General features: G+C 41.4%; 1 protein-coding gene across 1 annotated transcript in view; it reads right to left on the reverse strand.

Annotated features, from left to right (window-relative positions):
* CLVS1 (clavesin 1) overlaps positions 1-22007 on the reverse strand; it is a 63494-nt gene that overhangs the window by 24717 nt on the left and 16770 nt on the right. Inside the window, exon 3 of the mRNA XM_053396056.1 lies at positions 17169-17343. Coding sequence (XP_053252031.1) covers positions 17169-17343 — 175 coding nt within the window. The remainder of the gene's footprint in view (positions 1-17168; positions 17344-22007) is intronic.

Raw genomic sequence — 22007 nt, forward strand, 5'->3', positions numbered from 1 at the left:
GGAAAAGAGGTGCATGTGAGATTTTCTGCCCCACTTCCCCAAATAACTTGGCTAGCCTGGGGTACTATGTACATTGACATGGGCATAGGCGAATGCTGTTCTGCTTTAAGCAGCAAAATGTCTTCAGCTAAGCCTTTTATCTCACAATAACTTTGTTAGATGTTAAGATGCCCCAGGATTCCTTGTTGTCTTTCTGAAACTGACAGAGGGAGCCTCCTGATTTTGTGGGAAGATTCAAGTGCATACCTGGAAATTGAGGCTCACACCACAAAAGTAGGTTAAAGTGTTTTGTCGCCCTGGTGCTTCAAAAAAGAAAGCGCCTTTTGGAAGATAGAAAAGTCACAGGAAAATGCCCTGAAAAGGAACGAATGATTAACAGGAAGACATCTAAACACCCCAAAGCAAATCAGGATGAATGCGGGTTGTCATATAAACTCCCCACAAACGAATCAGAATAAAAACCAAACATAATCCAACCTTCATACAAGTGACGAGTGCTCAATAAATAGGTCATCTATTCTAGAGGAACTCTAACACCATCACCCCTCTGTAATTTACAACAGAAAGAGGTACACTGAACAGTGATGCCTGAAATTTTGTCTTTCTGAAATGTAGAAAGCTATGCTTTCAGCAAAAGAAATCCCTGTGGTAATAAGCAATATCCTGGGTTCTTTCATATTGCAAAGAGAGGAACATTCTTCTGAGCCCTTTGACTCCTCTGAGAGGCAGAGGACAGCAAGCTGTGTTCCATCATTATAACAAAATTCACCTTCATAACCCAAGGGCCTGACTTGTGTTTGGATACTAGAAGAACAACCTGTCCCTTTGCACTGAAGATTTCAGGCAGAGATTTAGAACCTGCTTGAAATGTCTGCAAGGAGAGGCTCACTGTGACTAGTGTGATTCCATATGATTCCATTTCCACCCTTTGCTATGATGTTTAATATGGATGTATAAACTTGACAGCTCCTTACTGTGCTTGTAGTTGCAGTTACAATGCTGGCCAGTGAGTTCATTCAACTGATAAAACTTACAGTGGTGATGGCATAGCAATAGACAGAGGGAAGGTGCCTTCCATACCTTCCTTTCAGTATTGGAAGTGGAGGGCATCACTCAGGGAAGACTTCCCCTACTGATGACCTTCAGATGTTTTGGACTGAAAGTCCCTTCATCCCTGGCCATTGGCTGTACTGGTTGAGACTGATGGGAGCTGTAACCCAAAATCTGAAAGTAACCAGGTTAGAGAAGGGATTCAGTGAATTCCACCTCACACATCTTGGTTCACAGTAGTCTGGTGTTAGTCTATCTTCAAGAAATACCCCCCCCAATGAATTTGCATCATAGAAAGTTTAGAAGAGAAAACTGCAGCAAGTCTGCCAATATACACATCAGTATCCCTTCCCTTCCCTCTTCTCACACCTCTTTGCATGTTTGCAGATGGCTCACTGGCAAGCTGCTGATATGCACTCCATGCTGGTAAATCATACACTGTTTGTTTGGTTTTTTTAAATGATATTTATTGGATTTTTTTTAAAATTATACACACACAAAGAAAAAACAAGACAGAAAAATAAAAATAAAAATAAAAAAATAAAACCATCATTCTCAAATTCTCCACTTTCAATACCTTCTTTCTTTGACCTCCTCCTCCTCCCTTTTCTTGTTTCCTGATTAATAATAATCGCAGCAAATCCTTCCCTTAATTCATAATATTCTATCATTACATTACCTTAATCTATTTTCATCTTATCTTATAGAAAACCTTAAAGTTTAAAACTTAGATCTTATTTTTACCAACTTCTCCTAACCATAACATACTTACTTAATTCTTTAGACATTTTTACAAGAGCTAAGTAATTTCATTTCAACATTTTTCTAACATTCATCAATTTTATAGAACAATCCTAATGATAAAAAAAGAAAAAACAATCCAATCTTCATCCAGCGTCCCTTCCTCCTGGTCCCGGGTTTTGTCAGTCCTTTTTATCCTATTAATCTAGCATATTAACCTGGTAATCTTATATCCGAGGCCCTCAAGTCTCTTCCATGTCCCTTCCGCAGCTCTTCTTCATATTTTCCTTTCATTCGTGGGAACTCCAGCTTGGTAATGTTTTGGACCCTTTTCAACAGATCAGACCCTTTTCCATAGTCCAGACTGGACTCCATATGATATTTAAAAACATGTTCCAGATTCCCTCCAAAATTGAGAGCCCCCACAGCTCCAGACATCTGACGGCCCATTGCCAGACTTGAAAAGTCCAAATCTCCCTGTGTAGGGGGGTCTGTCCAGCCCCCCATTTCCAAACCTAACCAAACTTTATCTTTCCAAGTCTGGTTTTTTCCAAGTTCATTTGTCAAATCCAAAAATTTATGTTCCTGCTGGGCCGCAGCTCCCTCTATCTCTGGCACCCAAAATTCAGCAACATCCTCTTCTTTCAGTTGTTCTGTCATGGCACACTCCTGTTTTAGTTCCTGAGTGGGCTCCATATAATTTCCCACTACCTGTTCAAAGTTCTGGTCGCATTAGTCATCAAATCCGTCTTCTGACTTAACTGATCCAATAGGGCATTTATTTTACAGAGAGCACCCAACAGTGCTTCTGAAGACATTGTCCTGCAAGGTCACAAATCCTTTCCCACGGTTGTAATCTGAGGCAGCTGCAAGCTCCCAGGAATTAGTTACAATTTCTCAGTCCCCCTCTAGGGGAAAAACTTCTGGTTGTTCTTTCTTTTGAAAACAATAGCAACAAAGTTTCTTTTTTAAGATATTTTGTCCATATTTGTCCTTTTAAAATGCGAAAGGAAATAATGGAATCACTATGTTTCTCTTCTTTTAACTATCTGTCAGAGACATTTGTTTCTGTTTGACCATTCCCTCTGATTACCATATTCATGTACCACAACCTTTGAGCATTTGTTTAGAACTCAGAGAACTACGTGCTCCTTTTCACTGACATTTGCAGAACAATATGAAATCAGCATCTACTATATATTTTGACTGTTCGCTATGCATTTGGACACTTTTAAAGATATGGTAACCAAATCAAGGAGCAGGTTTTTGTCTGTGTTTGGATACAACTGGACACCATTTTGAATCAAGATGGTGGACTGAGCCTTTCAAAACTGCAATTTTTTTCCCATTTCTTAGAATTCCTGAGAAGCAGCAGGTACAATTTTGTGGTGGCTGGTCAAAAAATAAATGGCTATACATGATTGTTAATCAATATTCCAAGTGGTCATGGAGGTGGAAACAGGAGAGCAAGCACCCATGTTTTGATTGGGCCTCAGCAAAAGACAGTGACTGCCAGGCAGCACAAACAGATGGCACACTTACTATTGATTAACCACCAGGAAGTGGACAGTGGACAGGAAATAAACTGGGGGCAATGGAGAGCATTAAATATATTTATAACTTTTTGCCTTTTTAGTTTAATCTGAACATTACCTCTGTTGTCATTGTTCACTTTTGATTCCCTGGTTCTTGTCTACCCCGATGTTCCTGGACATGTGTCATTTTTGTGGCCAACTTTGTTTTGAACAAATAAACATGACATATTAACAAATGAAGGGCATCTGGTATTTGGACTTTTGACACACACCCTTTTGCCCATTCAAAATGCCAGTGAGTAACTATGCCACCTTTGCAATCACATTTCCAATGTTTCATTAAACAAAAAAAAAGTGTGCCCAATATTCATATCAGCATTCAGGTTGATGAACAAAATTACTGGTCAAAGAACCCAGCTCTTTCTCTTTGCTTAAAAGTTGAAGGCAAAAATACAAAGAACAAATGCATCAGATAAGTATGCAGCAGGTACTTTCTGGTTGTTTGGTCTTAGAATCACTTTGGAGCTGTTGGCAACCATATGCAGTGACCTTAATCTTTCACCAAAGTAACTGTGCATACTCAAAGAACCATGTAGCTGATGCAATTGAACAGTATGACTCATTCCCTTTTCTGACTCAGAAATGACTTTGCAATGAATTAGATAAACTTTTTTTAAGGACACTTAATAGAACAAGAACCTACTGTAACAGAGGTTATTAATATGGTGCCTGCAGGCACACATGTGCCCCACAGAGGTCTTCTCTAGTATCCTGAGTGTCCAGGTCTATTGCCCAAAATTAGGCTTGACAGACACATCCCATTGTAGCCAATATAATAGGTTGCAGGATATGCTTGGTTGCCGAGTGTGTGTGGAGCCCACAAAAGTTAGGAGCATAGAATTGTAGAGTTACAAGGGACTTCAAGGCTCATGAAGTCCAATCCCCTGCAATGAAGGAATCACAGTTAAAGAATCTTGACAGATGGCCATCTAATCTCTGTTTTAAAACCTCCAGTGTAGCAGAGTCACCACCTGAGGGAGTCCGTTCCACCATCCAATGATTTCTTTCTCCATCTTGCAAATGTGTTGTGGATTTGCATCTCCTTCTGTCCTCAATTTCTGCCTTGTAATTCCTGCTGGGTTCTGGCATTCCAATTGCCTCTGGTCCTTTAACCCTCATCTGCTTGATTCGTTGCCTCACCTCCAGTCCACCCATGACTATCTCTATTGCCCTTCTGATCCTTGGATCCCAATGGCAATCTGAAAGCTAGGCCAAGGCTGCACAACTACTCCGGCAAGGTCTCATTTCAGACATGAAGTCTCTATAGCCTTTCCTAGGAAGGTCCAATAGCCAGCCAAAGGAAATAGTCCGTAGCCTGAAATGGTCCACTGACAAGAAGACGTTCCAAGCTGAAATTCAGATAATTCACTACACAGAGGAACCTCACACAGACCTGATACTTCCTGCTCCCTGCAATCCTCATGTAGTTGGACTGCTTGGGGAAAGAAAATTTGTGATTTTCTGATCTGATCTGATCTGCACCTCTCAGACTAATGTGCAGATCAGAACTTAGTTTCCACCAGCTTTCCCAGATGCTCTGATGCAGTTTTGGCTCAAAAACAGAAACACAGTACATTAAGAAATAGGTCTTTTGGGAGAAAATAGGTTGAGATATAGGTATTGAAATATGTATTTATGAACTCATGTAATAGTGGCATGGACCTGATCTGTCTATCCCTGACAATCATCTCCACCACCAGTAGAAGCCTGTGCAAGAGGAATCTGGTAAGTCAGCAATTACCGGTACATGCTTGCTTGGTACTGAGACAAACCAGGCATCCATCACTGCCTCCTAATAGGAACAGATCAGGGTGGTAATTCTTCTTTCCTTTCAGCTTGCCACCACTTCCCACTAGCAAATTATCTCACTGGTTGTGGCTTTAATACCCATTTATTTTGTAGCTATGGAATTTCCTTTCCCAAAGAGCAAGTGTGGGGGAAAGCTGAGGCCTTTCAGGTGTTGGGCTAGAAGTCCCATCACCATGCTGGCTGGGGCTGATTGGAGTCAAACAACATATTGAAGGCATCAGATTAACTATCCTTGCCACAGAAATAAAACTGGTCGCTACAAACACTGCAATCTTTTCAGTGACAGGTTGAAACCAGACATTTAAACCATTTTATTTGTTGGGCAATATGACTGGCATCAGCTTGGCTGCAGGAGTTGCCAGAAAGAGGCATACAAGATGCCATCCAACTGCCTTAGGGACTCGACTCCAAACCTGTGTGGGGTTTACTCCTTAGCCTTTTCTTCTCCTGAAGATATCCTGCAATGCAGCAGAATTTTCCTTCTCCTAGATGGGCTATCTTTCCAGGTTTCCACCTGCCCCTCACTTTCCTCTTCAGGACATTCAGAAACCACCTTCTTGACCTTTGGACCCACTGCTGGTCTCGTCCGCTCAATCCACCTGAGCCTGTCTTCGCATGCAGGGGAAGCCCCTTATCTGCCAGATTATTAATGTTAAATATAACGGACCAAACAACCCTGTTGTTTGTGTGACACAATTTTCTTTCTATTTTCTGCTTCTGCAGTAGAGTTTGTATTGTTGTGGAGCCATTGCTTTATCTTTAAATTGAACCAATTTTATCCGAAAGTTATTTGAGAAGGAAGAAACAATTATGGTTACGCTACCATTTGGGCAGTTCCTTTTCAAGGTGCCATCGCAGCAGAACAATTGCAGGCTGCTCTTTGCCGCCCACACACTGCAACCCCTTCTCAAGTACATCTTTATAAAGAGAAGGCCTTGCTATTTTGTGTGGGGAAATGCAGCATTATTAGAGCATTTTAATGTACTGCCTGTGCAGTATCTTGATGAAAAGAGAGTAGCAAAAGCTCTTGAAGAACTTTACCCTTTTTTTGGTTTCTGTTTTTGAGCTCTGTCTCTAGGGTAACAAATGTAGCATCCAGAAAGTATATTATAAATGCCACCTACACTCTGTTTCAGCCTTGGGAAGAACAAAATAATCATCCATTGAAATGGAAATGACACTGAAGGCTGATCTTTTATTGCCTGAAGTCCGCAAGAGAGGATTGTGCAGGCAGGGAGACCACCAGAGTCAGATCCAGCAGTGATACTACAGTGAACCATACAACAGCTGAAGCCAGCAAGCTCTTTCTAGTCTGGGTGAACTCAATTAAACTAGGACCCTAAGAACAAAGAATATGCCCTGTTTTAACATTGCTGCTTCTTCTTCTTCTTCCAAATATACTGCTTTTCCCTGTGGTACCTTAGTTTAAAAACTTCATCCATTCCGGAAGTCTGTTCTTAAACCAAAGTGTTCTTAAACCAAGGCGTGCTTTCCCATAGCAGTGGGGTACTCAATTTACAAATAGAACGCACTCAACAGGAAGCAGAATATGTTCTGCTTCCAAGGCAAAGTTCACAAACCAAAACACCTACTTCTGGGTTTGCAGAGTTCTTAATCCAAGTTGTTTGTAAACTAAGCTATTCTTAAACCAAGGTACCACTCTATACAGAAATGCGCAAATTTACCCAGTGACATAGTCTAGGGTCCTAGAAACAAATATCCACTGAAGACATTAGCGATTTCCCACAGAACTAATAGTCTGGGCATGACTTGGCTATCTAATATACAATTTTCTTCTATATCTACTTTATTACTGCAGTGAGCACTGCAGCTTCATTTTCCTCAGTGGTGATCAGAGTGCCTCAGAAGATCCAGTGGTACTTAGAAGAAGAAAGGTTTTCCTCACTACCTCCTTTTAAGCATTAAAAGCACACAATTTCCCTTAGGAACTAAATTACTTAAGGCTATTTACTTTGTATGTCCATTCTACAGCACACCCACTCAGCCATGAAGTTCACTGGGAGATCTTGGGCCAGTCACTGCTGGCACTGTTGTGAGGAGGGAAAAGGAGGAGGAGAACCATATATGTCACACTGAGCTCCTGAGAGGAAAGGTGGGTTATAAATGCAATAATTCATTTATTATAAATATTTTGGAGATCCACTTTTACCTCACTCTGATTTAGGAACATTTCCCCTTATTATTTAGGAACATTTCCCCTTATTATTCCCCCATCAAATACAGAAGTTTCATATTCCTATCATGTATGACGCATATTAACCTTCAAAGCAAAGGGAAAGGACACTGTGAACAACAAATGTCCCGTGGCAAACAGATCTATCCTCACTGGATCAATGGTAAAAAGACGCTATTATCCATTTAGAACAAATGCCAGAGCTAAGCAATTCTGTGGCCACCCATTCATAAATTATAAGGAAAATTCAATCCACTCTTGAAACCAACAGCACAGAGGGCATGCTCATGAATATGGTTCTCCCAGTCAAAAGAAGGTGAACATTTTCCCACCGCAGTCGTCTTATCCCATCTTCCAATTTTATTAGGAATTCTGCTTCAGGACTTTGATCCATGTGGCCTCAATTTAATCATAGCATCTATGGATCATGAGCATGTAGTTGCGTGCACAAGGGCAGAGTGTGCAGGCAGACTAGAAGTGCACATAAATAGACAATTTGTGAGGGAGAAGGCACTGGACTTCTCTCTTGTTGCGCCCTTTCTTCACCTCACATCAAAGCCTCAACGAGGTGGGAAACAAGTCAAGGTTAGGGCTAGGCATCTGGCGAGACTGAAGAGGATGCACTCTGGTCACAGTGATGTCCTGCTGGTTCAGAACAAGGCTTATGTAGTCATGGCAACCTATACCCTGTAGCAGCCAACCAGATGCCTCCAGGAAGCCCACTAACAAGACAGAAGGAAAATGGTGCTCTCATGCTATTGTTCCCCAGGCCAGCCAATGGCATTCAGAGGCTGCTATACCTCCATGATCAGGATAACTCCGACCATGGAGGTATAATTTAGTCATCAGTAGTAGTCACTGACAGCCTTATCCTGAAGGCTATTTAGTGCAAACTTGTCTATCTGAACACCTGGGTGCTGTCACTTGTACAAAGGTTCCCTCCATGTTTGCCTCTCACCACACCCACGTCTGGAAGGCTGCCCAAAGGGGAATGTGGCTGATAAAAGGCTCCCCTCCCCTCGCTCTCCAATAATATAAGTCAGTTGTTGGGCAACGGATGGGGAAATGTTTAAAATATGCCAGGCATGAAATGAAATCCAGGCTGCGAGGGAGTGGAGGAGTGAGTGAAACAAATGCCTTATGGCCTGAAGAAGTTTCAGTGTAATCCTTAGCTTTAGCAAACATAAAACACAAAGCTGTTATTATTCAACGACAATAACGTTGACTAATCTGGAAACTGATTGGAGTGACATTTGGAAAATGTTATGCGAATGTCTGCTACCCCATTAGCATTTCATCTCATCTCAGGAGCAAAATTCTGGAATTCTGACTCAAGCAAAGATTTCATTAGACATATAGGAGGCTTTCATAGAATCACAGAACTGTAGAGTTGGAAGAGACCATGAGGGCCATCTATACCAACCCCCTGCAATGCAGGAATCTTTTGTCCATTGTGGGGCTCAAACCCACGACCCAGATTAAAAGCCTCATGCTCTACTGACTGAGCTATCAGTAGTTAGGATCAGTAAAACATGGTCCATGAGGATACACTTTCCTCTGACCTGGGCTGAGTGGGTTTGACAGGGATGGTCTCCCTAATGGCTGCTTGCCATATGGTTTCCACAAGCATTGTAGAATATTAGATTATTAGCAGCCATTGATGAGGGGGTGTAGGCTGAGCTATAATTTTTTTAAATCATCTTAATTTGTGTGCACCTTTATTTTCCCTTTGTCATTTAAAAATTATAAATTTTCAACATTCAAATGTGTCTCCCAACAGTTTATGTGTAAAGAGAAGCCCTTGGAAGGTGTCAACCTTTTAGAAAGGAACACTTAAGAGTAGTACTTAAGCACTGAAATATTATGTCGAGAAAGTGACAGGTACAGCAATAAAACACACAAAACAGTATGTTTTCCTGGGCCTTTCACAAAGCAAACTACCATAAATTTCCTTCAAGTGCTGTCTCTTGACAGGAAGCTTATTAATATTTAATACCTCAACAGGAGGAAATCTGCATAATTTGATGGTTTAAAGAAATAGTGGTGGCACAAACCGTTCTGCTCCATGACGTTTTGCCTTTAAAGGGTGTGTTCGCAAGACTGCTCATTTTGTATCATGTGAGAAATGCAAGACTTTTATGCCTTCTTCAAAACAGTGATTCCAAAACTTCCTATAGCTCAAGCACAGGGTTCTCCACCACCCCACTTCCAGAATTTAAATTGGAGGCAAGGTTCACTCTTACACCTAAAAACGTTTATCTGGCAGCATAAAGCTGAGCCCACATATGTATCAGAATGAGGTGAAGTGGTAAAATGGGATATGCCACTTTTGAATGCTTCCTTGAGAAACAAGAGTTCCCGGCAGGTAGAAAGTCAGCATAGCGGTCACATGACTCCCAATGTATTCATTTCATATTTGCACATTCAAAACCACAGGACTGTGTGCAACTAAGTTTTACTCAAAAGACACCCACTGAAATCAATGGACCTATGATAATCATGTTCATTCAATTCAACAGGTCTAGTCTGAGTATGACGAACATTGGATGTGCTCAGCAAAGCAAAGGATTCCGATGCTGCTACTATGGAATAAGCTGGTGTGTTTTGGGGTGCTGAGGCTCACGTTGTATATATGTGTAAATAAAACCATATATCTTAAAGACACTACAGTCTCTGTTGTGCCGGGTTTTCTGAAGAAAACACAAACCCTGAGTGAGCACCAGGAACCCCTGAAGTCTCATATACTGCTCTGTGGAGATTGGTGTGGTGTGTAACAATAGATTTGCTTGATGGTTGTTGCTGCAGGAGGAAAGAAGATTCCTCTCCTTTTGGGTGCCTGGAACACCAAGGGTGCCACATACTCTTGGGAGTTGTAGCTTTCCTCCAGGGCTTCTGTGGCTCCCAGTACAGATGCCAAATCTGGTTAAAATAAATGTCTGTGCTACAAACACACAAGTTGCTCAAAGGGGATCATAAGCTCAGGTCTGGATATTTTCAGGGCTTTTTTTCAGCCAGAACTTGCAGGAACTCAGTTCTGGCACCTCTTAGGGGGGTGCCATTACCATTATAAGAGAACAAGAGAGGGTGTTCACAGTGAGTTCCAGCACCTCCTTACCTAGAAAAATAGCACTTAATATTTTTTATGGGATTTGACATTGAATGAGTTAAGTGTGTGCAACACACTTTCATGTGTAAGCATTTTTATTTTTGACATGAAGGCTGTCCCCAAAGATGCACTCCAGCCATTTTCCAGAGTCGATGCCAAGTAAACATGCATGTTACAAATTAATGCCGAGATTCACCTCTACATGGTAGAGTTGCAAGCTTGAAAATGACCTCTGATTTTTGCAGGTTTATTGATATTGTTAACAAATGCCCTTGCAAAAGTAACCAAATCGTACCTTTCTGATTCTTGAAAACTGCAAAAAAAAAATGTTGTTTTTTCTGTTCAAAGACCTCAGGACTCTCATTAATATTCATACAGCGTTTCTAATAGACTGGAAGCATTAGATTTATGTAATAAGCTAATCAGGTTAGACCACAGGTATTAATCTGAATTGGGCTTCATTAAACCATTTATTCTTTTATATTAACAGTTCTCTTGTATAATTCTATACAATTGTGCCAATGGGCATTTTCAAATACAGCTTTGGAAGAAAGTGATAAAGTAGGAAAGAGGGAAATGAAAGTTTGACCATATAAACATCAGGAAAAATCTTTTCACGGGAAAAACTGTTTGAATGGACTTCCTCAGAAGCATAGGTACTTCTGAGGTCCCTCTGCTGCCCCCAATAAAATATTTTGGGGGGTTGCCCCTCCAGTGGGCATTGCCATTCAAATGGTGTGCATGTGCTTTCTCAAGTAAAGGAGCCAGCAGCAGAGTTACTGTTGGTGTCCACTAACTTGCCAAGCACCTAAGCTGGGGAAAGAGGATGGGGTAGAATTTTGTTCAAATTCAGCAATTAAATTTGTGATCCTGAATTATGTTCCACACATATTCAGCCTAGGAACAGGGCTGTGTGTTTGAGAGTGTGCGCAAATTTTCTAAGTAGTTTGCCCCAATCTCCAAGGAACAAAAGCGAATCTATTGTCTGAAATCTTTTCTCTTTTTTTCTTCGTTTCATCTTGGTTCCATGCAATGGCAGATGGATAACCAACATGGACCTTCTCTTGGTGAAAACAAAGTCTGTTCCTACTCCTTTATTCTCTACATAAAGAGTAGATCCTTAGTTTCCTTTCAAAGGTCACTTTGACTGACAGCTCAGAGAGAGCGCCACTCTACCTTACAACACAACAGCTGCTGGAAACAGACGGCTCAAGTGTCTGGGGAATATGTCAAACTGACCTTGTTTCAGCTGGTACCACAACACTCTCCACAGTAGCTTTAACTAGTTTCAAGTCTACGTTTAGCTCTTCAATACAACTGGCTTCAGAAATGCTTTGAAACAATGCTGACATAGCAAACAAATATTTCAGAATACTTAGGATATCTTCTTGAAACTTATGCATGCAAAAGATATATATCTGTATAGAATGGACTATGTAGGCCATGGGTAGGCAAACTAAGGCCTGGGGGCTGGATCTGGCCCAATCGCCTTCTAAATCTGGCCCATGGATGGTCCAGGAATCAGCGTGTTTTTACATGAGTAGAAGGTGTCCTTTTATTTAAAATGCATCTCTGGGTTATTTGTGGGGCATAGGAATTTGTTCATTTCCCCCTAAAAAAATATAGTCCAGTCCCCCACAAGGTCTGAGGGCCAGTGGATCGGCCCCCTGCTGAAAAAGTTTGCTGACCCCTGCTGTAGGCAGGGAAATTGATTGCAATGAGCAACATTGTGACTGATTAGATATATTTGTCTGATAGTAGTTTCAAATAGTTTGCTTTCAAACCAGCTAACCAAATTGCTCTGATAATGAACCTAGTAATGTGAGGTTCATATGGAACATCTGAAATGTATAGAATTCTCTGAACACAGCCAGCTTTTTAAAAAAGACATAGGCATGTTATATTCCAGAAACAAGAGCAGGGAGGACCAAATGGCCACATTCCAATACCTAAAAGATTATCTCACTCCTTATATACAGCACAGCTGAGGGCTTCCTTCAGATGCTATCAGGATGTCCATTTTACATAATGTAAGAATCAAGCCTTTCGTGTGGTGGCACCCACCCTTTGGAACTGCCTCCCCTGGAACAGTACATTGAATTGCATTTGCCATTTTACCAACCATTCACTCAAGGGTCCTTTTGGAGCTCTTCACACAATCTCTTTTTGTTTCAATTACCCTGAACAATTTAGTACCATAAGCAAACTTGGCCACCTCACTGCTCACTCCAAACTGTAGGTCATTTGTGAAAAAGTTTCTCAGTACCAGTCCTTGAGGGATTCCACTTTCTACATCTCTCCATTCAGAGAATAGCCTGATCCTGTCTAGTGTCTATGTCATTCCTAGTAGCTATGTTGAACACTGAATGGAATGATCCATATTTGGTGTGTGGTATTAGTGGTATGTGGATGCCACCAAACTCAATTTCTCTTTTTCATCAAAGCCAGTTGAGGAAGTGGAAATACTAGTCTTTTACTAGCTGCAGTAACAGACTCAATGAGGGCCCAAAACCTGAAGCTCAGTCCAAGCAAGAATGAGGTAGTGTTAATGGGAGGTTTATCTGCCTAGATGAATGGTGTTCAACCAGGCCTTTGGCTATTTAATATTCTATGGCCTTTTAAATGTGTTTGTGGGAGGGGGGTGTTATTGTTTCATTTTGTGTTTGTTCTATCTATTTATTTATCTTGTATTTTTATCTTGCAAACCTTCCTGAGATGTTTGGATGAAGGGCAAGTTAATAAATAAAACAAATAAATCCTGTTCTGGAGGCGATTTCAGTTGGGGCAGAAAATGGGTGCAAACTGGTATAAACATATTATGCCAGTATTTTGCCATCTTCACTGACTACCAGTTCATTTACAGGCCCAATTAAAAGTGCTGTTCAGTATTTTCCCCTTGAAAGCCCTTCCTTGTTGGGACCTCAGTACCTGAAGAGTCGCCACTTCCCATCTGTAGCTTGACATAATCATCTATGACCCTTGGTGGCTATGAGTAAAAAGGACCTTTTCAGTAGTGGCTCCCATTTGTGGAATGCCATCTCCAGTGGCAGAGCTTCATGCTCCAGCACCGGGGGGGGGGAGGGTGGAGAGCAGGCAGGGGTGGGGCTGGCATGCGTCCCTGGGGCATGGTGCCCAGCGTGGGGGGGGGGCGCGATGGCACCCCACCAGGATCGCCCAAGAGCCTTGTCTGGCATCTACTCTGATGCCTTTTTTGCACCAGGAAAACCCTTTCTGTTCTCCATTTTAATATAAATTGTGGCTGTTATTATTGTTTACGGCCTGTAGATTTTAGTCATTGACTCTCTGCTTTGAATTTATCTGCTTTGATCCTAATTGGTGTCTTCTTATTCTCTACATTTTGTCTACTGTGGTCTTTAATAATTTTCTTGTTTTATTTTGTTAAAAAAAACCTGAGGGGGTTTCCTGTTATGGGACTGCCTATAAATAGTTGAAAATGTAATGAATAAATAAGCATTTTGTTGACTTCTATAAACAGCTAGGAAAAGTTATTCTGGAGACATGGAATTCTAAACATCAAAAGAAAGTGAATTTCTTAGTGTCAAGGTCTTGAATAGTAGCACTTCCAGGTAATTGCCTATTATGATGTGAGAGCACTTAACCAATAAAGCAGAGTCTTAGCTGTTCCATTGTCTGAAGCCAAGAGAGGTTGTAATAATAAATTTAAACCCATCGCTTGCTATTACATCTTGAGTTATCTTCAAAGCTCAATACAAGCATTGCAAACAGTTAGGGGTGGACAAATATGTTAGCTTTGTTTTCTCATTGGCTCGTTTTTCTAATGCCAAGTTCAGTTTGCAACACTGCAACACTTTTTAGAAATACAACATATTTCTGCAACGTTTTAATGCCCAGTATACCAATTTCCCCCCAAGCAATCTTCCATAATATAGTGCATTTGTATATGTCATTTTCTACTAGTACCGGTATATCCATTTTTAAGCACATCCCCCCTAATATATGCCTTTACATGCATATTTTGGGCTTGAAGAATACTGCAGAATTCAAAGTAGTGTGCATTTTGGAGGATGGCTACATTTCAGGAAGTGTGCATTATCTAAGTTCACATTAACATGCATCCTGAACCAAATATCACCTATGGGTAGTGGGTAGTGGGGTTGGCATACACTTTGGAACTTCCTTCCTATTGACATTTAGCAGGTGCCTTCACTGCCCTCTTCTTGGTGCCTGCTAAAAACATTTATTTATTTATTGTTTAAACAAGCCTACCCAGATATGTAGAATGCTGATGTGTGTTTTAATCTGTTGTTAGTTTATAGCTGATTTTAATCTTCTCAAATATTACAAATGGTTGTTTTAAACTGTTTTTGCCAGTAATTTTACTGTTTTGTTCTTTCTGTAAGCGGGTTTTTACAATCAAGCAGTGTACAAAGTTTAGGAAATAAGTACCATATTTTTTGCTCTATAAGACTCACTTTTTCCCTCCTAAAAAGTAAGGGGAAATGTGTGTGCGTCTTATGGAGCGAATGCAGGCTGCGCGGCTATCACAGAAGCCAGAACAGCAAGAAGGATTGCTGCTTTCACTGCGCAGCGATCCCTCTTGCTGTTCTGGCTTCTGAGATTGAGAATATTTTTTTCCTTGTTTTCCTCGTCCAAAAACTAGGTGCGTCTTGTGGTCTGGTGTGTCTTATAGAGCGAAAAATACGGTACATAAAAGTAACTGCTTACACTATACACAGGAGAGGACCTGGTGTGCTTCACTTCCTTATCCCTTGCTGACGTTTCTTGGTGCTTGAAAGGCATCCACATTCCAAAATACAATCAATCCTGGAATTTAGTCTTTGTTCCCAGGCTGAGTAGATAGCTCTACATCAGAGGTGGCAGCCTGTACCCTTCCAGATATTGGTCTACAACGCCCATCATTCCTGGCCATGTTGTTTGCGGCTGATGGGAGCTGGAGTTCAACAATATCTGAAGGGCAATGGGTGCTGACCTTTAAAGCCCTAAACGGCCTCGTCCCAGTATACCTGAAGGAGTGTCTCCACCCCCATCGTTCAGCTTGGACACTGAGGTCCAGGGCCTTATGGCTGTTCCCTCACTGCAAGAAATGAGGCTACAGGGATCCAGGCAGAGGGCCTTCTCGGTAGTGGTGCCCGCCCTGTGAAATGCCCTGCCATCAGATGTCAAGGAAATAAACAACTATCTGACTTTTAGAAGACATTTGAAGGCAACTCTGTTTAGGGAAGTTTTTAATGTTGTTTTAAAGTGATTTTAATATTCTGTTGCAAGCCGCCCAGAGTAGCTGGGGAAACCCAGCCAGATAGGCAGGTTATAAATAATCAATAAAATAAATATTATTATTATTATTATTATTATTATTATTATTATTACCATCCCCATGGGTGAGCAGAGCTCATTGGGTCATACTTTGCTCTGGAAAACTTACAGAACATTTCTATTCATGTCTATTCAGAAGCAAATGTACACATTCAACCTTAAATTCCACACTGAGAGAAATTGTCTACAAAAAACAAATAAATACAGTAGTGGAATCCATTTTAGAGATCAAACCTGAGGTGAGGTATAAACCACAAGATCTATTCCCAGTATTTTCAGTTTGCCCATAAATCTCCCGCTTCAGACATTAGCAACATACCCTATTCTGTTCTGATTTTAATAGTCTGTATTAACTAACACACAAACACACACACAACTGGGCTTTTGGCTATGCAGGCAAAGTGTCTGGTGCTCAGCTGTGTCTCTGGGGGCTTATTAATCCACATTCAGTACATATGCATAGGCCCCGCATGTGTTTGGCATGTGTTTCATCAGGCAGATGTTGCAAGTTTTTAATCTCCAGGAAGTATCATGTGGATTAAATCACAAATCTCTAAACATTATTCTTAATTGCTGCAGTAAGTAGGACAGGCCTGTGGTAAGAATAGCTCACCATTTAAATGAAAGCAATAAACAAACATTTGAAATTCTGAGTGGCTTAAAGCTCAGTTACTCAAATGATTATTCTTTTCTTACTGATTTTTCCTTCTTCTCTCCATGCTATATAAAACACAGTACGCCTCTGGCAATCAGCATGCCCACTGGCAAGGGAACCCCCAGGGAAGAAGGCTCAGAGCCTGGGGAGTGGTGGTGGGATGATGCTGAGTGTTCGGAGAGAGAGGAGGGAGCAGACTGGGAGGAGGAAGTTTTGGAAGCTGAAGACATAACAGGGTTTAGTGAGCAGGAAGTGGCTGTGGCAGAGAGCAGTCCAGAATCAAAGGCAGAAGCAGAGGGTGGAGCGAAGGGGTGGGGCGCCAAGGGGCAGGGATCAGACAGGCTGTTGAAGAAGCCAGGGGTCTCCCTGTCTGCTGCAACCAGATCCCCCACCCCTTGGTCTCCCGGGATCAGTAGAGGTATGAAGAGGATGGAGCAGAGATAGACACATTGATGGAGTCTCAGATTGCTTGGAAAGGACCTGGGGGAGGAGGAGGCTTAGGCAACTGTGGGAAGGTGGGGCAAGATCTACTGGGAAGAGTTGCCTTGCTCACTAGGTCTGTCCACCTGAGCTGTTTGTTTCTTTGAATAAGGAGTCTACGTCACTGACACCGTGTTTGTTATTACTGACTAGCTCTAGGAACCCACCCGACGCTACATTATTCACAGGGCATCGTGTACACAATATCCCCATTCCACATACCTGTAACCCTTCAATGGCCAGTTTGAGGATAGAAGGTGTTAATTTGGAAGCTTGCTTGAAGGAGAAATTACTCCAGTCTATAATTAGAACGAAGCCATTTATCTGAAGCTCTTGGTCTTCAATGAGAACTTCTAAGGACAGCAGAATAGCCCGTAAAATGTCTATGAAAGAATTCCTAGGGATGGAATAAAAGAGAGGAGAAAATAATTGTAGTTATCAACAAATCACAAGCAATGAATGAATGAATGAATAAAATTATTAATATTTTTCTGGTGAAAGAATCAACATTTCATGATTTGGATTAATGTTTTCTGAAATGGCAGATATTTCAAAATATTCCAATAAACATTTCTCAAAGAAAATGGTGCTGGTTCCCGGGGCGGCGTGTCCTGCTTCACCACCTGAGATGAGGAAGGAACGTGCCCCCACCACCTCACTCTTACTGAAGCACCCACAAAGCAATGGTGTTAGTGACGATTCCAGTGTGAACTTGCAAGATCTTGCAGAGCTTGGTGAGATCTCACTGGAACCCAGAGCTGCTTCTCTACCAGCAGGGGGGGTAGAGAGGTGAGCAGGGCACCCACAGTGGCACTGCCCCCTGGGTTTCTGCCATCTGAAGCACTACCTTAGCCCACCTTATGGGCAGGCCAGCCCTCTTGGTTCCTCCTCTGGTTATGAAACATCATCCAGCTTGTGTTTCCAAAGTCTGGCTTCTTTCCACAAAACAAGAGTCCTCCGTGGGACAGCTGGAGCTGATCAACTTATCCAGACTTTTAGAAATTCAATAAAGAACTGACAATTTTAAGACATTTTTAAATCACAACATTATTCCTAAGTCATTCCTGGAGAACAAAAGTCTGCACCTATCCTTCAAAATCATCCAGCAAATAGATTACTTGGCAGTTTATCTCGCTGAAGAAATTCTGCTGTGCAGCATTGCTTTCCTAATGATGAAGATAAATCTATGTTCTGTAATGTAATCCTATTGTTGCATTTATTATCCACAAAGGGGATAGTGACCAATTGTTCTCTGCCTTCTTTTCACAAGCTCTTTTCATTTGAGCTAAGCACCCACCCTATTCTCACCCCATATTATATTGCTTCTGTATGATTTCCAATTTGTTCATCTTTTCACTTCCCTCTATCCGTAACAAATTAGTTTATTTGAGCTTCTTTGGATCTTTCTGTTTCTTTTTGGCTTTTGGCATTTCCAGATCAGATGTTGAAAATATGAAATATTAAAAGTGATAATAATATATCAGTGTGCATAATTGCTCTCATGTTATCTTTTTCACACTTTGAATTGTTCTTTCTTAATTCAGCCTTGTATCTTATTAACTTCTCTGACCACCACTGTACATTGAGTACAATTCTTAATTGTCTGGCTGACAATGCCTAGACCTTTCCTTTCCTTGTGAGGTTGCAAGTAATACAAAACTGACTGATGCTTATAAGTATGTGGAAACTGTAGCTCTGTATCGCTAATATGATTAGATAAATAACCTAGCGTTTTTCATTGCTGATAATTATAATACTCTGTTTCAGGACTCCCTGCATTTTATCCTGAAGACCTTGGCCTTTCTTCTTAATACTCTACTGTATCAATCTTTAATTAAGGCATATTTTACCAATTTTCAAAACACAGAAATTAGTCCTTCTAGGGTAGTCCAATATGAACCTCTTCTGAGTTTTAATGATTGATGTTTTATCAGTTTTTTATCATTATTATTAATATTCTGCTGGGAGCTGCCCATAGTGACTGGGGACACACAGTCAGATGGGTGGGGTGTGTATATATATATATATATATATATATATATATATATACACACACAGAGAGAGAGAGAGAGAGAGAGAGAGTCCAGTAGCACCTTAGAGACCAACTAAGTTTGTTCTTGATATGAGCTTTTGTGTGCACGCAAGAATCTGGTCTCTAAGGTACCACTGGACAATTTTTTTTATTTATATATATATATATATTTCTACTGCGTCAGACCAACACGGCTACCTACCTGAAATAATAATAATAATAATACTTGATTATGTGCAGCTCGATTTACAGCTATGACTTTGCTATTTCTGTTTCTTTCCTACATTTATAGAATTGTAGAGGTCGAAAGTGACTGCGTATGGATGCAACACTAAACCACAGTCGGAGTCTTAACAAGACTTAGGATCACACATCCCCCCCCCAATCCCTGTTTAAACTGTATCACAGCTGCAAGAAGATCAAAACCTTTCACATCTGTTTTCAACTAACACCGCTTACTCATTATGTCCAATCCTTGGTTGGTGTTCAAACAATGGTTAGTGATCCTGGTTTGTTACTCTAATCCAGGGATGAGTAACTTTTTTCAATGCAAGGGCCACATGACCTCATATATACCCTTCCTGGGGCCACATGTCAGTGGTCAGTGAATGTGGCAAATATGGATGATGGGGCAAAGGATATGACTCTTACCATAGGCAATTGTCCAGCCACACAAAAATTCCTGGTTCCTAACTACCACCATCCCACAAAATCTTTCATCCTCCATCAAGGTAAAGTATTATCAGAGTTCAAGGCACATTCCAGACTGGCAAGTGCATTCAAGGAGGTCACAGAGCAAAGCTATTGAAGAGCATGAGATGGAACAGTTCTGAGATCCAGCAATGCTCTCCCTGCCTGCCATGAAACATAGTTGACACTAACCACAGTTTACAGTTCAGGCAAACAAATTCTGTGGTTAGTTGAAAGGTTTTGCTTCTAATCTTGTCCTAAAGGCCACACTAAAGAATGGGAAGGGAAAGGGGAGCACATGAACCTGAAGCTTGCATATGCAATACTATACTACCAGACGAGGCCACTGTTTAGCCCAGCACCTGTCCTGATATCCTCCATACATAACAAGATTGAAAGTTTATGTTAATACCACAAGCTGATTGCACCAGTAGCCAAGGCATACTGTGATAGGATTATTTTAACATAAGGAATAATGTTCAAGCTGATGATTTAAGCAAGGACGGGGAAAGAGGGAAAACACTGGGATTCATGTGCTAGTATGGGAGAATTTAAGTCTCATCCCCATTAACCAATTGTATCCGCAAAACCCATCAGAAGAGTCCCCCCCCCCTTGTGCTTTAACACAATTCCAATATTTCTGTCTTTTATTGCACTAAAGATTGCTATCATAGATATTTCTGTCTTTGTTACAGTAAATACTGCAATCTAAAATATTCATATTCTTATTCTTGATCTTTGTGGAACTTACTTTATTATTATTATTAATTGAATTTATATACCGTCCCATACCCACAGGTCTCAGGGCAGTTCACAGAATAAAATCAGAATATAAAACCACAAAATACATAATCAAAATAGAAATAAGAACCCATAAGCCCCACCCCACCCCCACCCCATTTTAAAAGGGCATAGGATGTCAATCAAATCAACCAAAAGCCTGGTTAAAAAGGACCGTTTTTGCCAGGCGCCTAAAGGTGTATAATGAAGGTGCCAGGCAAACTTCCCTGAGGAGAGCATTCCACAGATGGGGAGCCACTGCAGAAAAGGCCCGTTGTTGTGTTGCCACCCTGCAGACCTCTCAAGGAGGAGGCACACAAAGAAGGGCCTCAGAAGATGATCTCAGGGTCTGGGTAGGTTCATATGGAAAGAGGCGATCCTTGAGGTATTGTGGTCCTGAGCTGTTTAAGGCTTTATAGGTCAAAACCAACACTTTGAATTGGGCCCGGAAACTAATTGGTAGCCAGTGCAGTCTGACCAGGATCGGTGTAATATGCTCAAACCATCTTGCTCAGGTGAGCAACCTGGCTGCTGAATTCTGCACTAGCTGAATTCAGATAGGGGTGTAGCTGGGCCACCAGCCGAAGCTGATTAAAGGCACTTCGTGCCACTGAAGCCACCTGAGCCTCAAGTGACAGCAAGGGATCCAGGAGCACTCCCAAGCTACAAACCTGCTCCTTTAGAGGAAGTGTAACCCCATCAGAAGCAGGCAATCTCCCACCCATCCTGTCTAGGGAACCACCCCCTAACAGTGCCTCAGTCTTATCTAGATTGAGTTTCAGTTTGCTGGCTCTCATCCAGTCCATTACCAAGGCAAGACACTGGTCCAGCACTTCCACTGCCTCACCTGCAGATGTAAAGGAGAAATAGAGCTGAGTGTCATCAGCATTCTGCTGACAATGTACTCCAAACCTCCGGATGACCCCAACCAGTGATTTCATGTAGATGTTAAACACATTGAAGCTTCCATAGGGCTGAAAAGCTTTCCCCAAGCAACACCCTCTGGAAAAGACCATCCAAGTAGGACTGGAACTACTGCAAACGATGCCACCCACCCCTAGTTCTGACAGTTGCTCCAGACGGATACCATGGTCAATGGTATTAAAAGCCACTGAGAGGTCAAGGAGAATTGTCAGGGACATGTTTCCCTTGTGTGTCTCTCTCAACAGAGGTCATCATACAGGGTGACCAAAGCAGTTTCTGTGCCAAAACCAGGCCTAAACCCCAATTGAATTCACACATTTAGGACCCAGCAGCAGAAGCAATATAAGCAACCACACCTAATGTTGATATAATCTAACAAACATTAAGGATGCATAACTGGGAATGCCTTAGAGAAAGGGAGAAAACATTTCCCTTTTATGGATCAGAGTGTCTTGATGACAGAAAATGATTGTTGTTTGTTGCTTTGATCAGAGGGACTTGGTGCCACTTTTTATGTAATCTGACTTGTCAAGGCTGTATTGCTTTGGAAGCTATATTTTGTACAATCAGGGCAAAGTACTGGCAAAAAATATAGAACAAGCACAGGACCCTTCAGTTACAATGAAATGAACCAG

This window comes from Podarcis raffonei, chromosome 7 (genome assembly GCF_027172205.1).
Source record: "Podarcis raffonei isolate rPodRaf1 chromosome 7, rPodRaf1.pri, whole genome shotgun sequence".
In the NCBI taxonomy this organism is placed as follows: domain Eukaryota; kingdom Metazoa; phylum Chordata; class Lepidosauria; order Squamata; family Lacertidae; genus Podarcis; species Podarcis raffonei.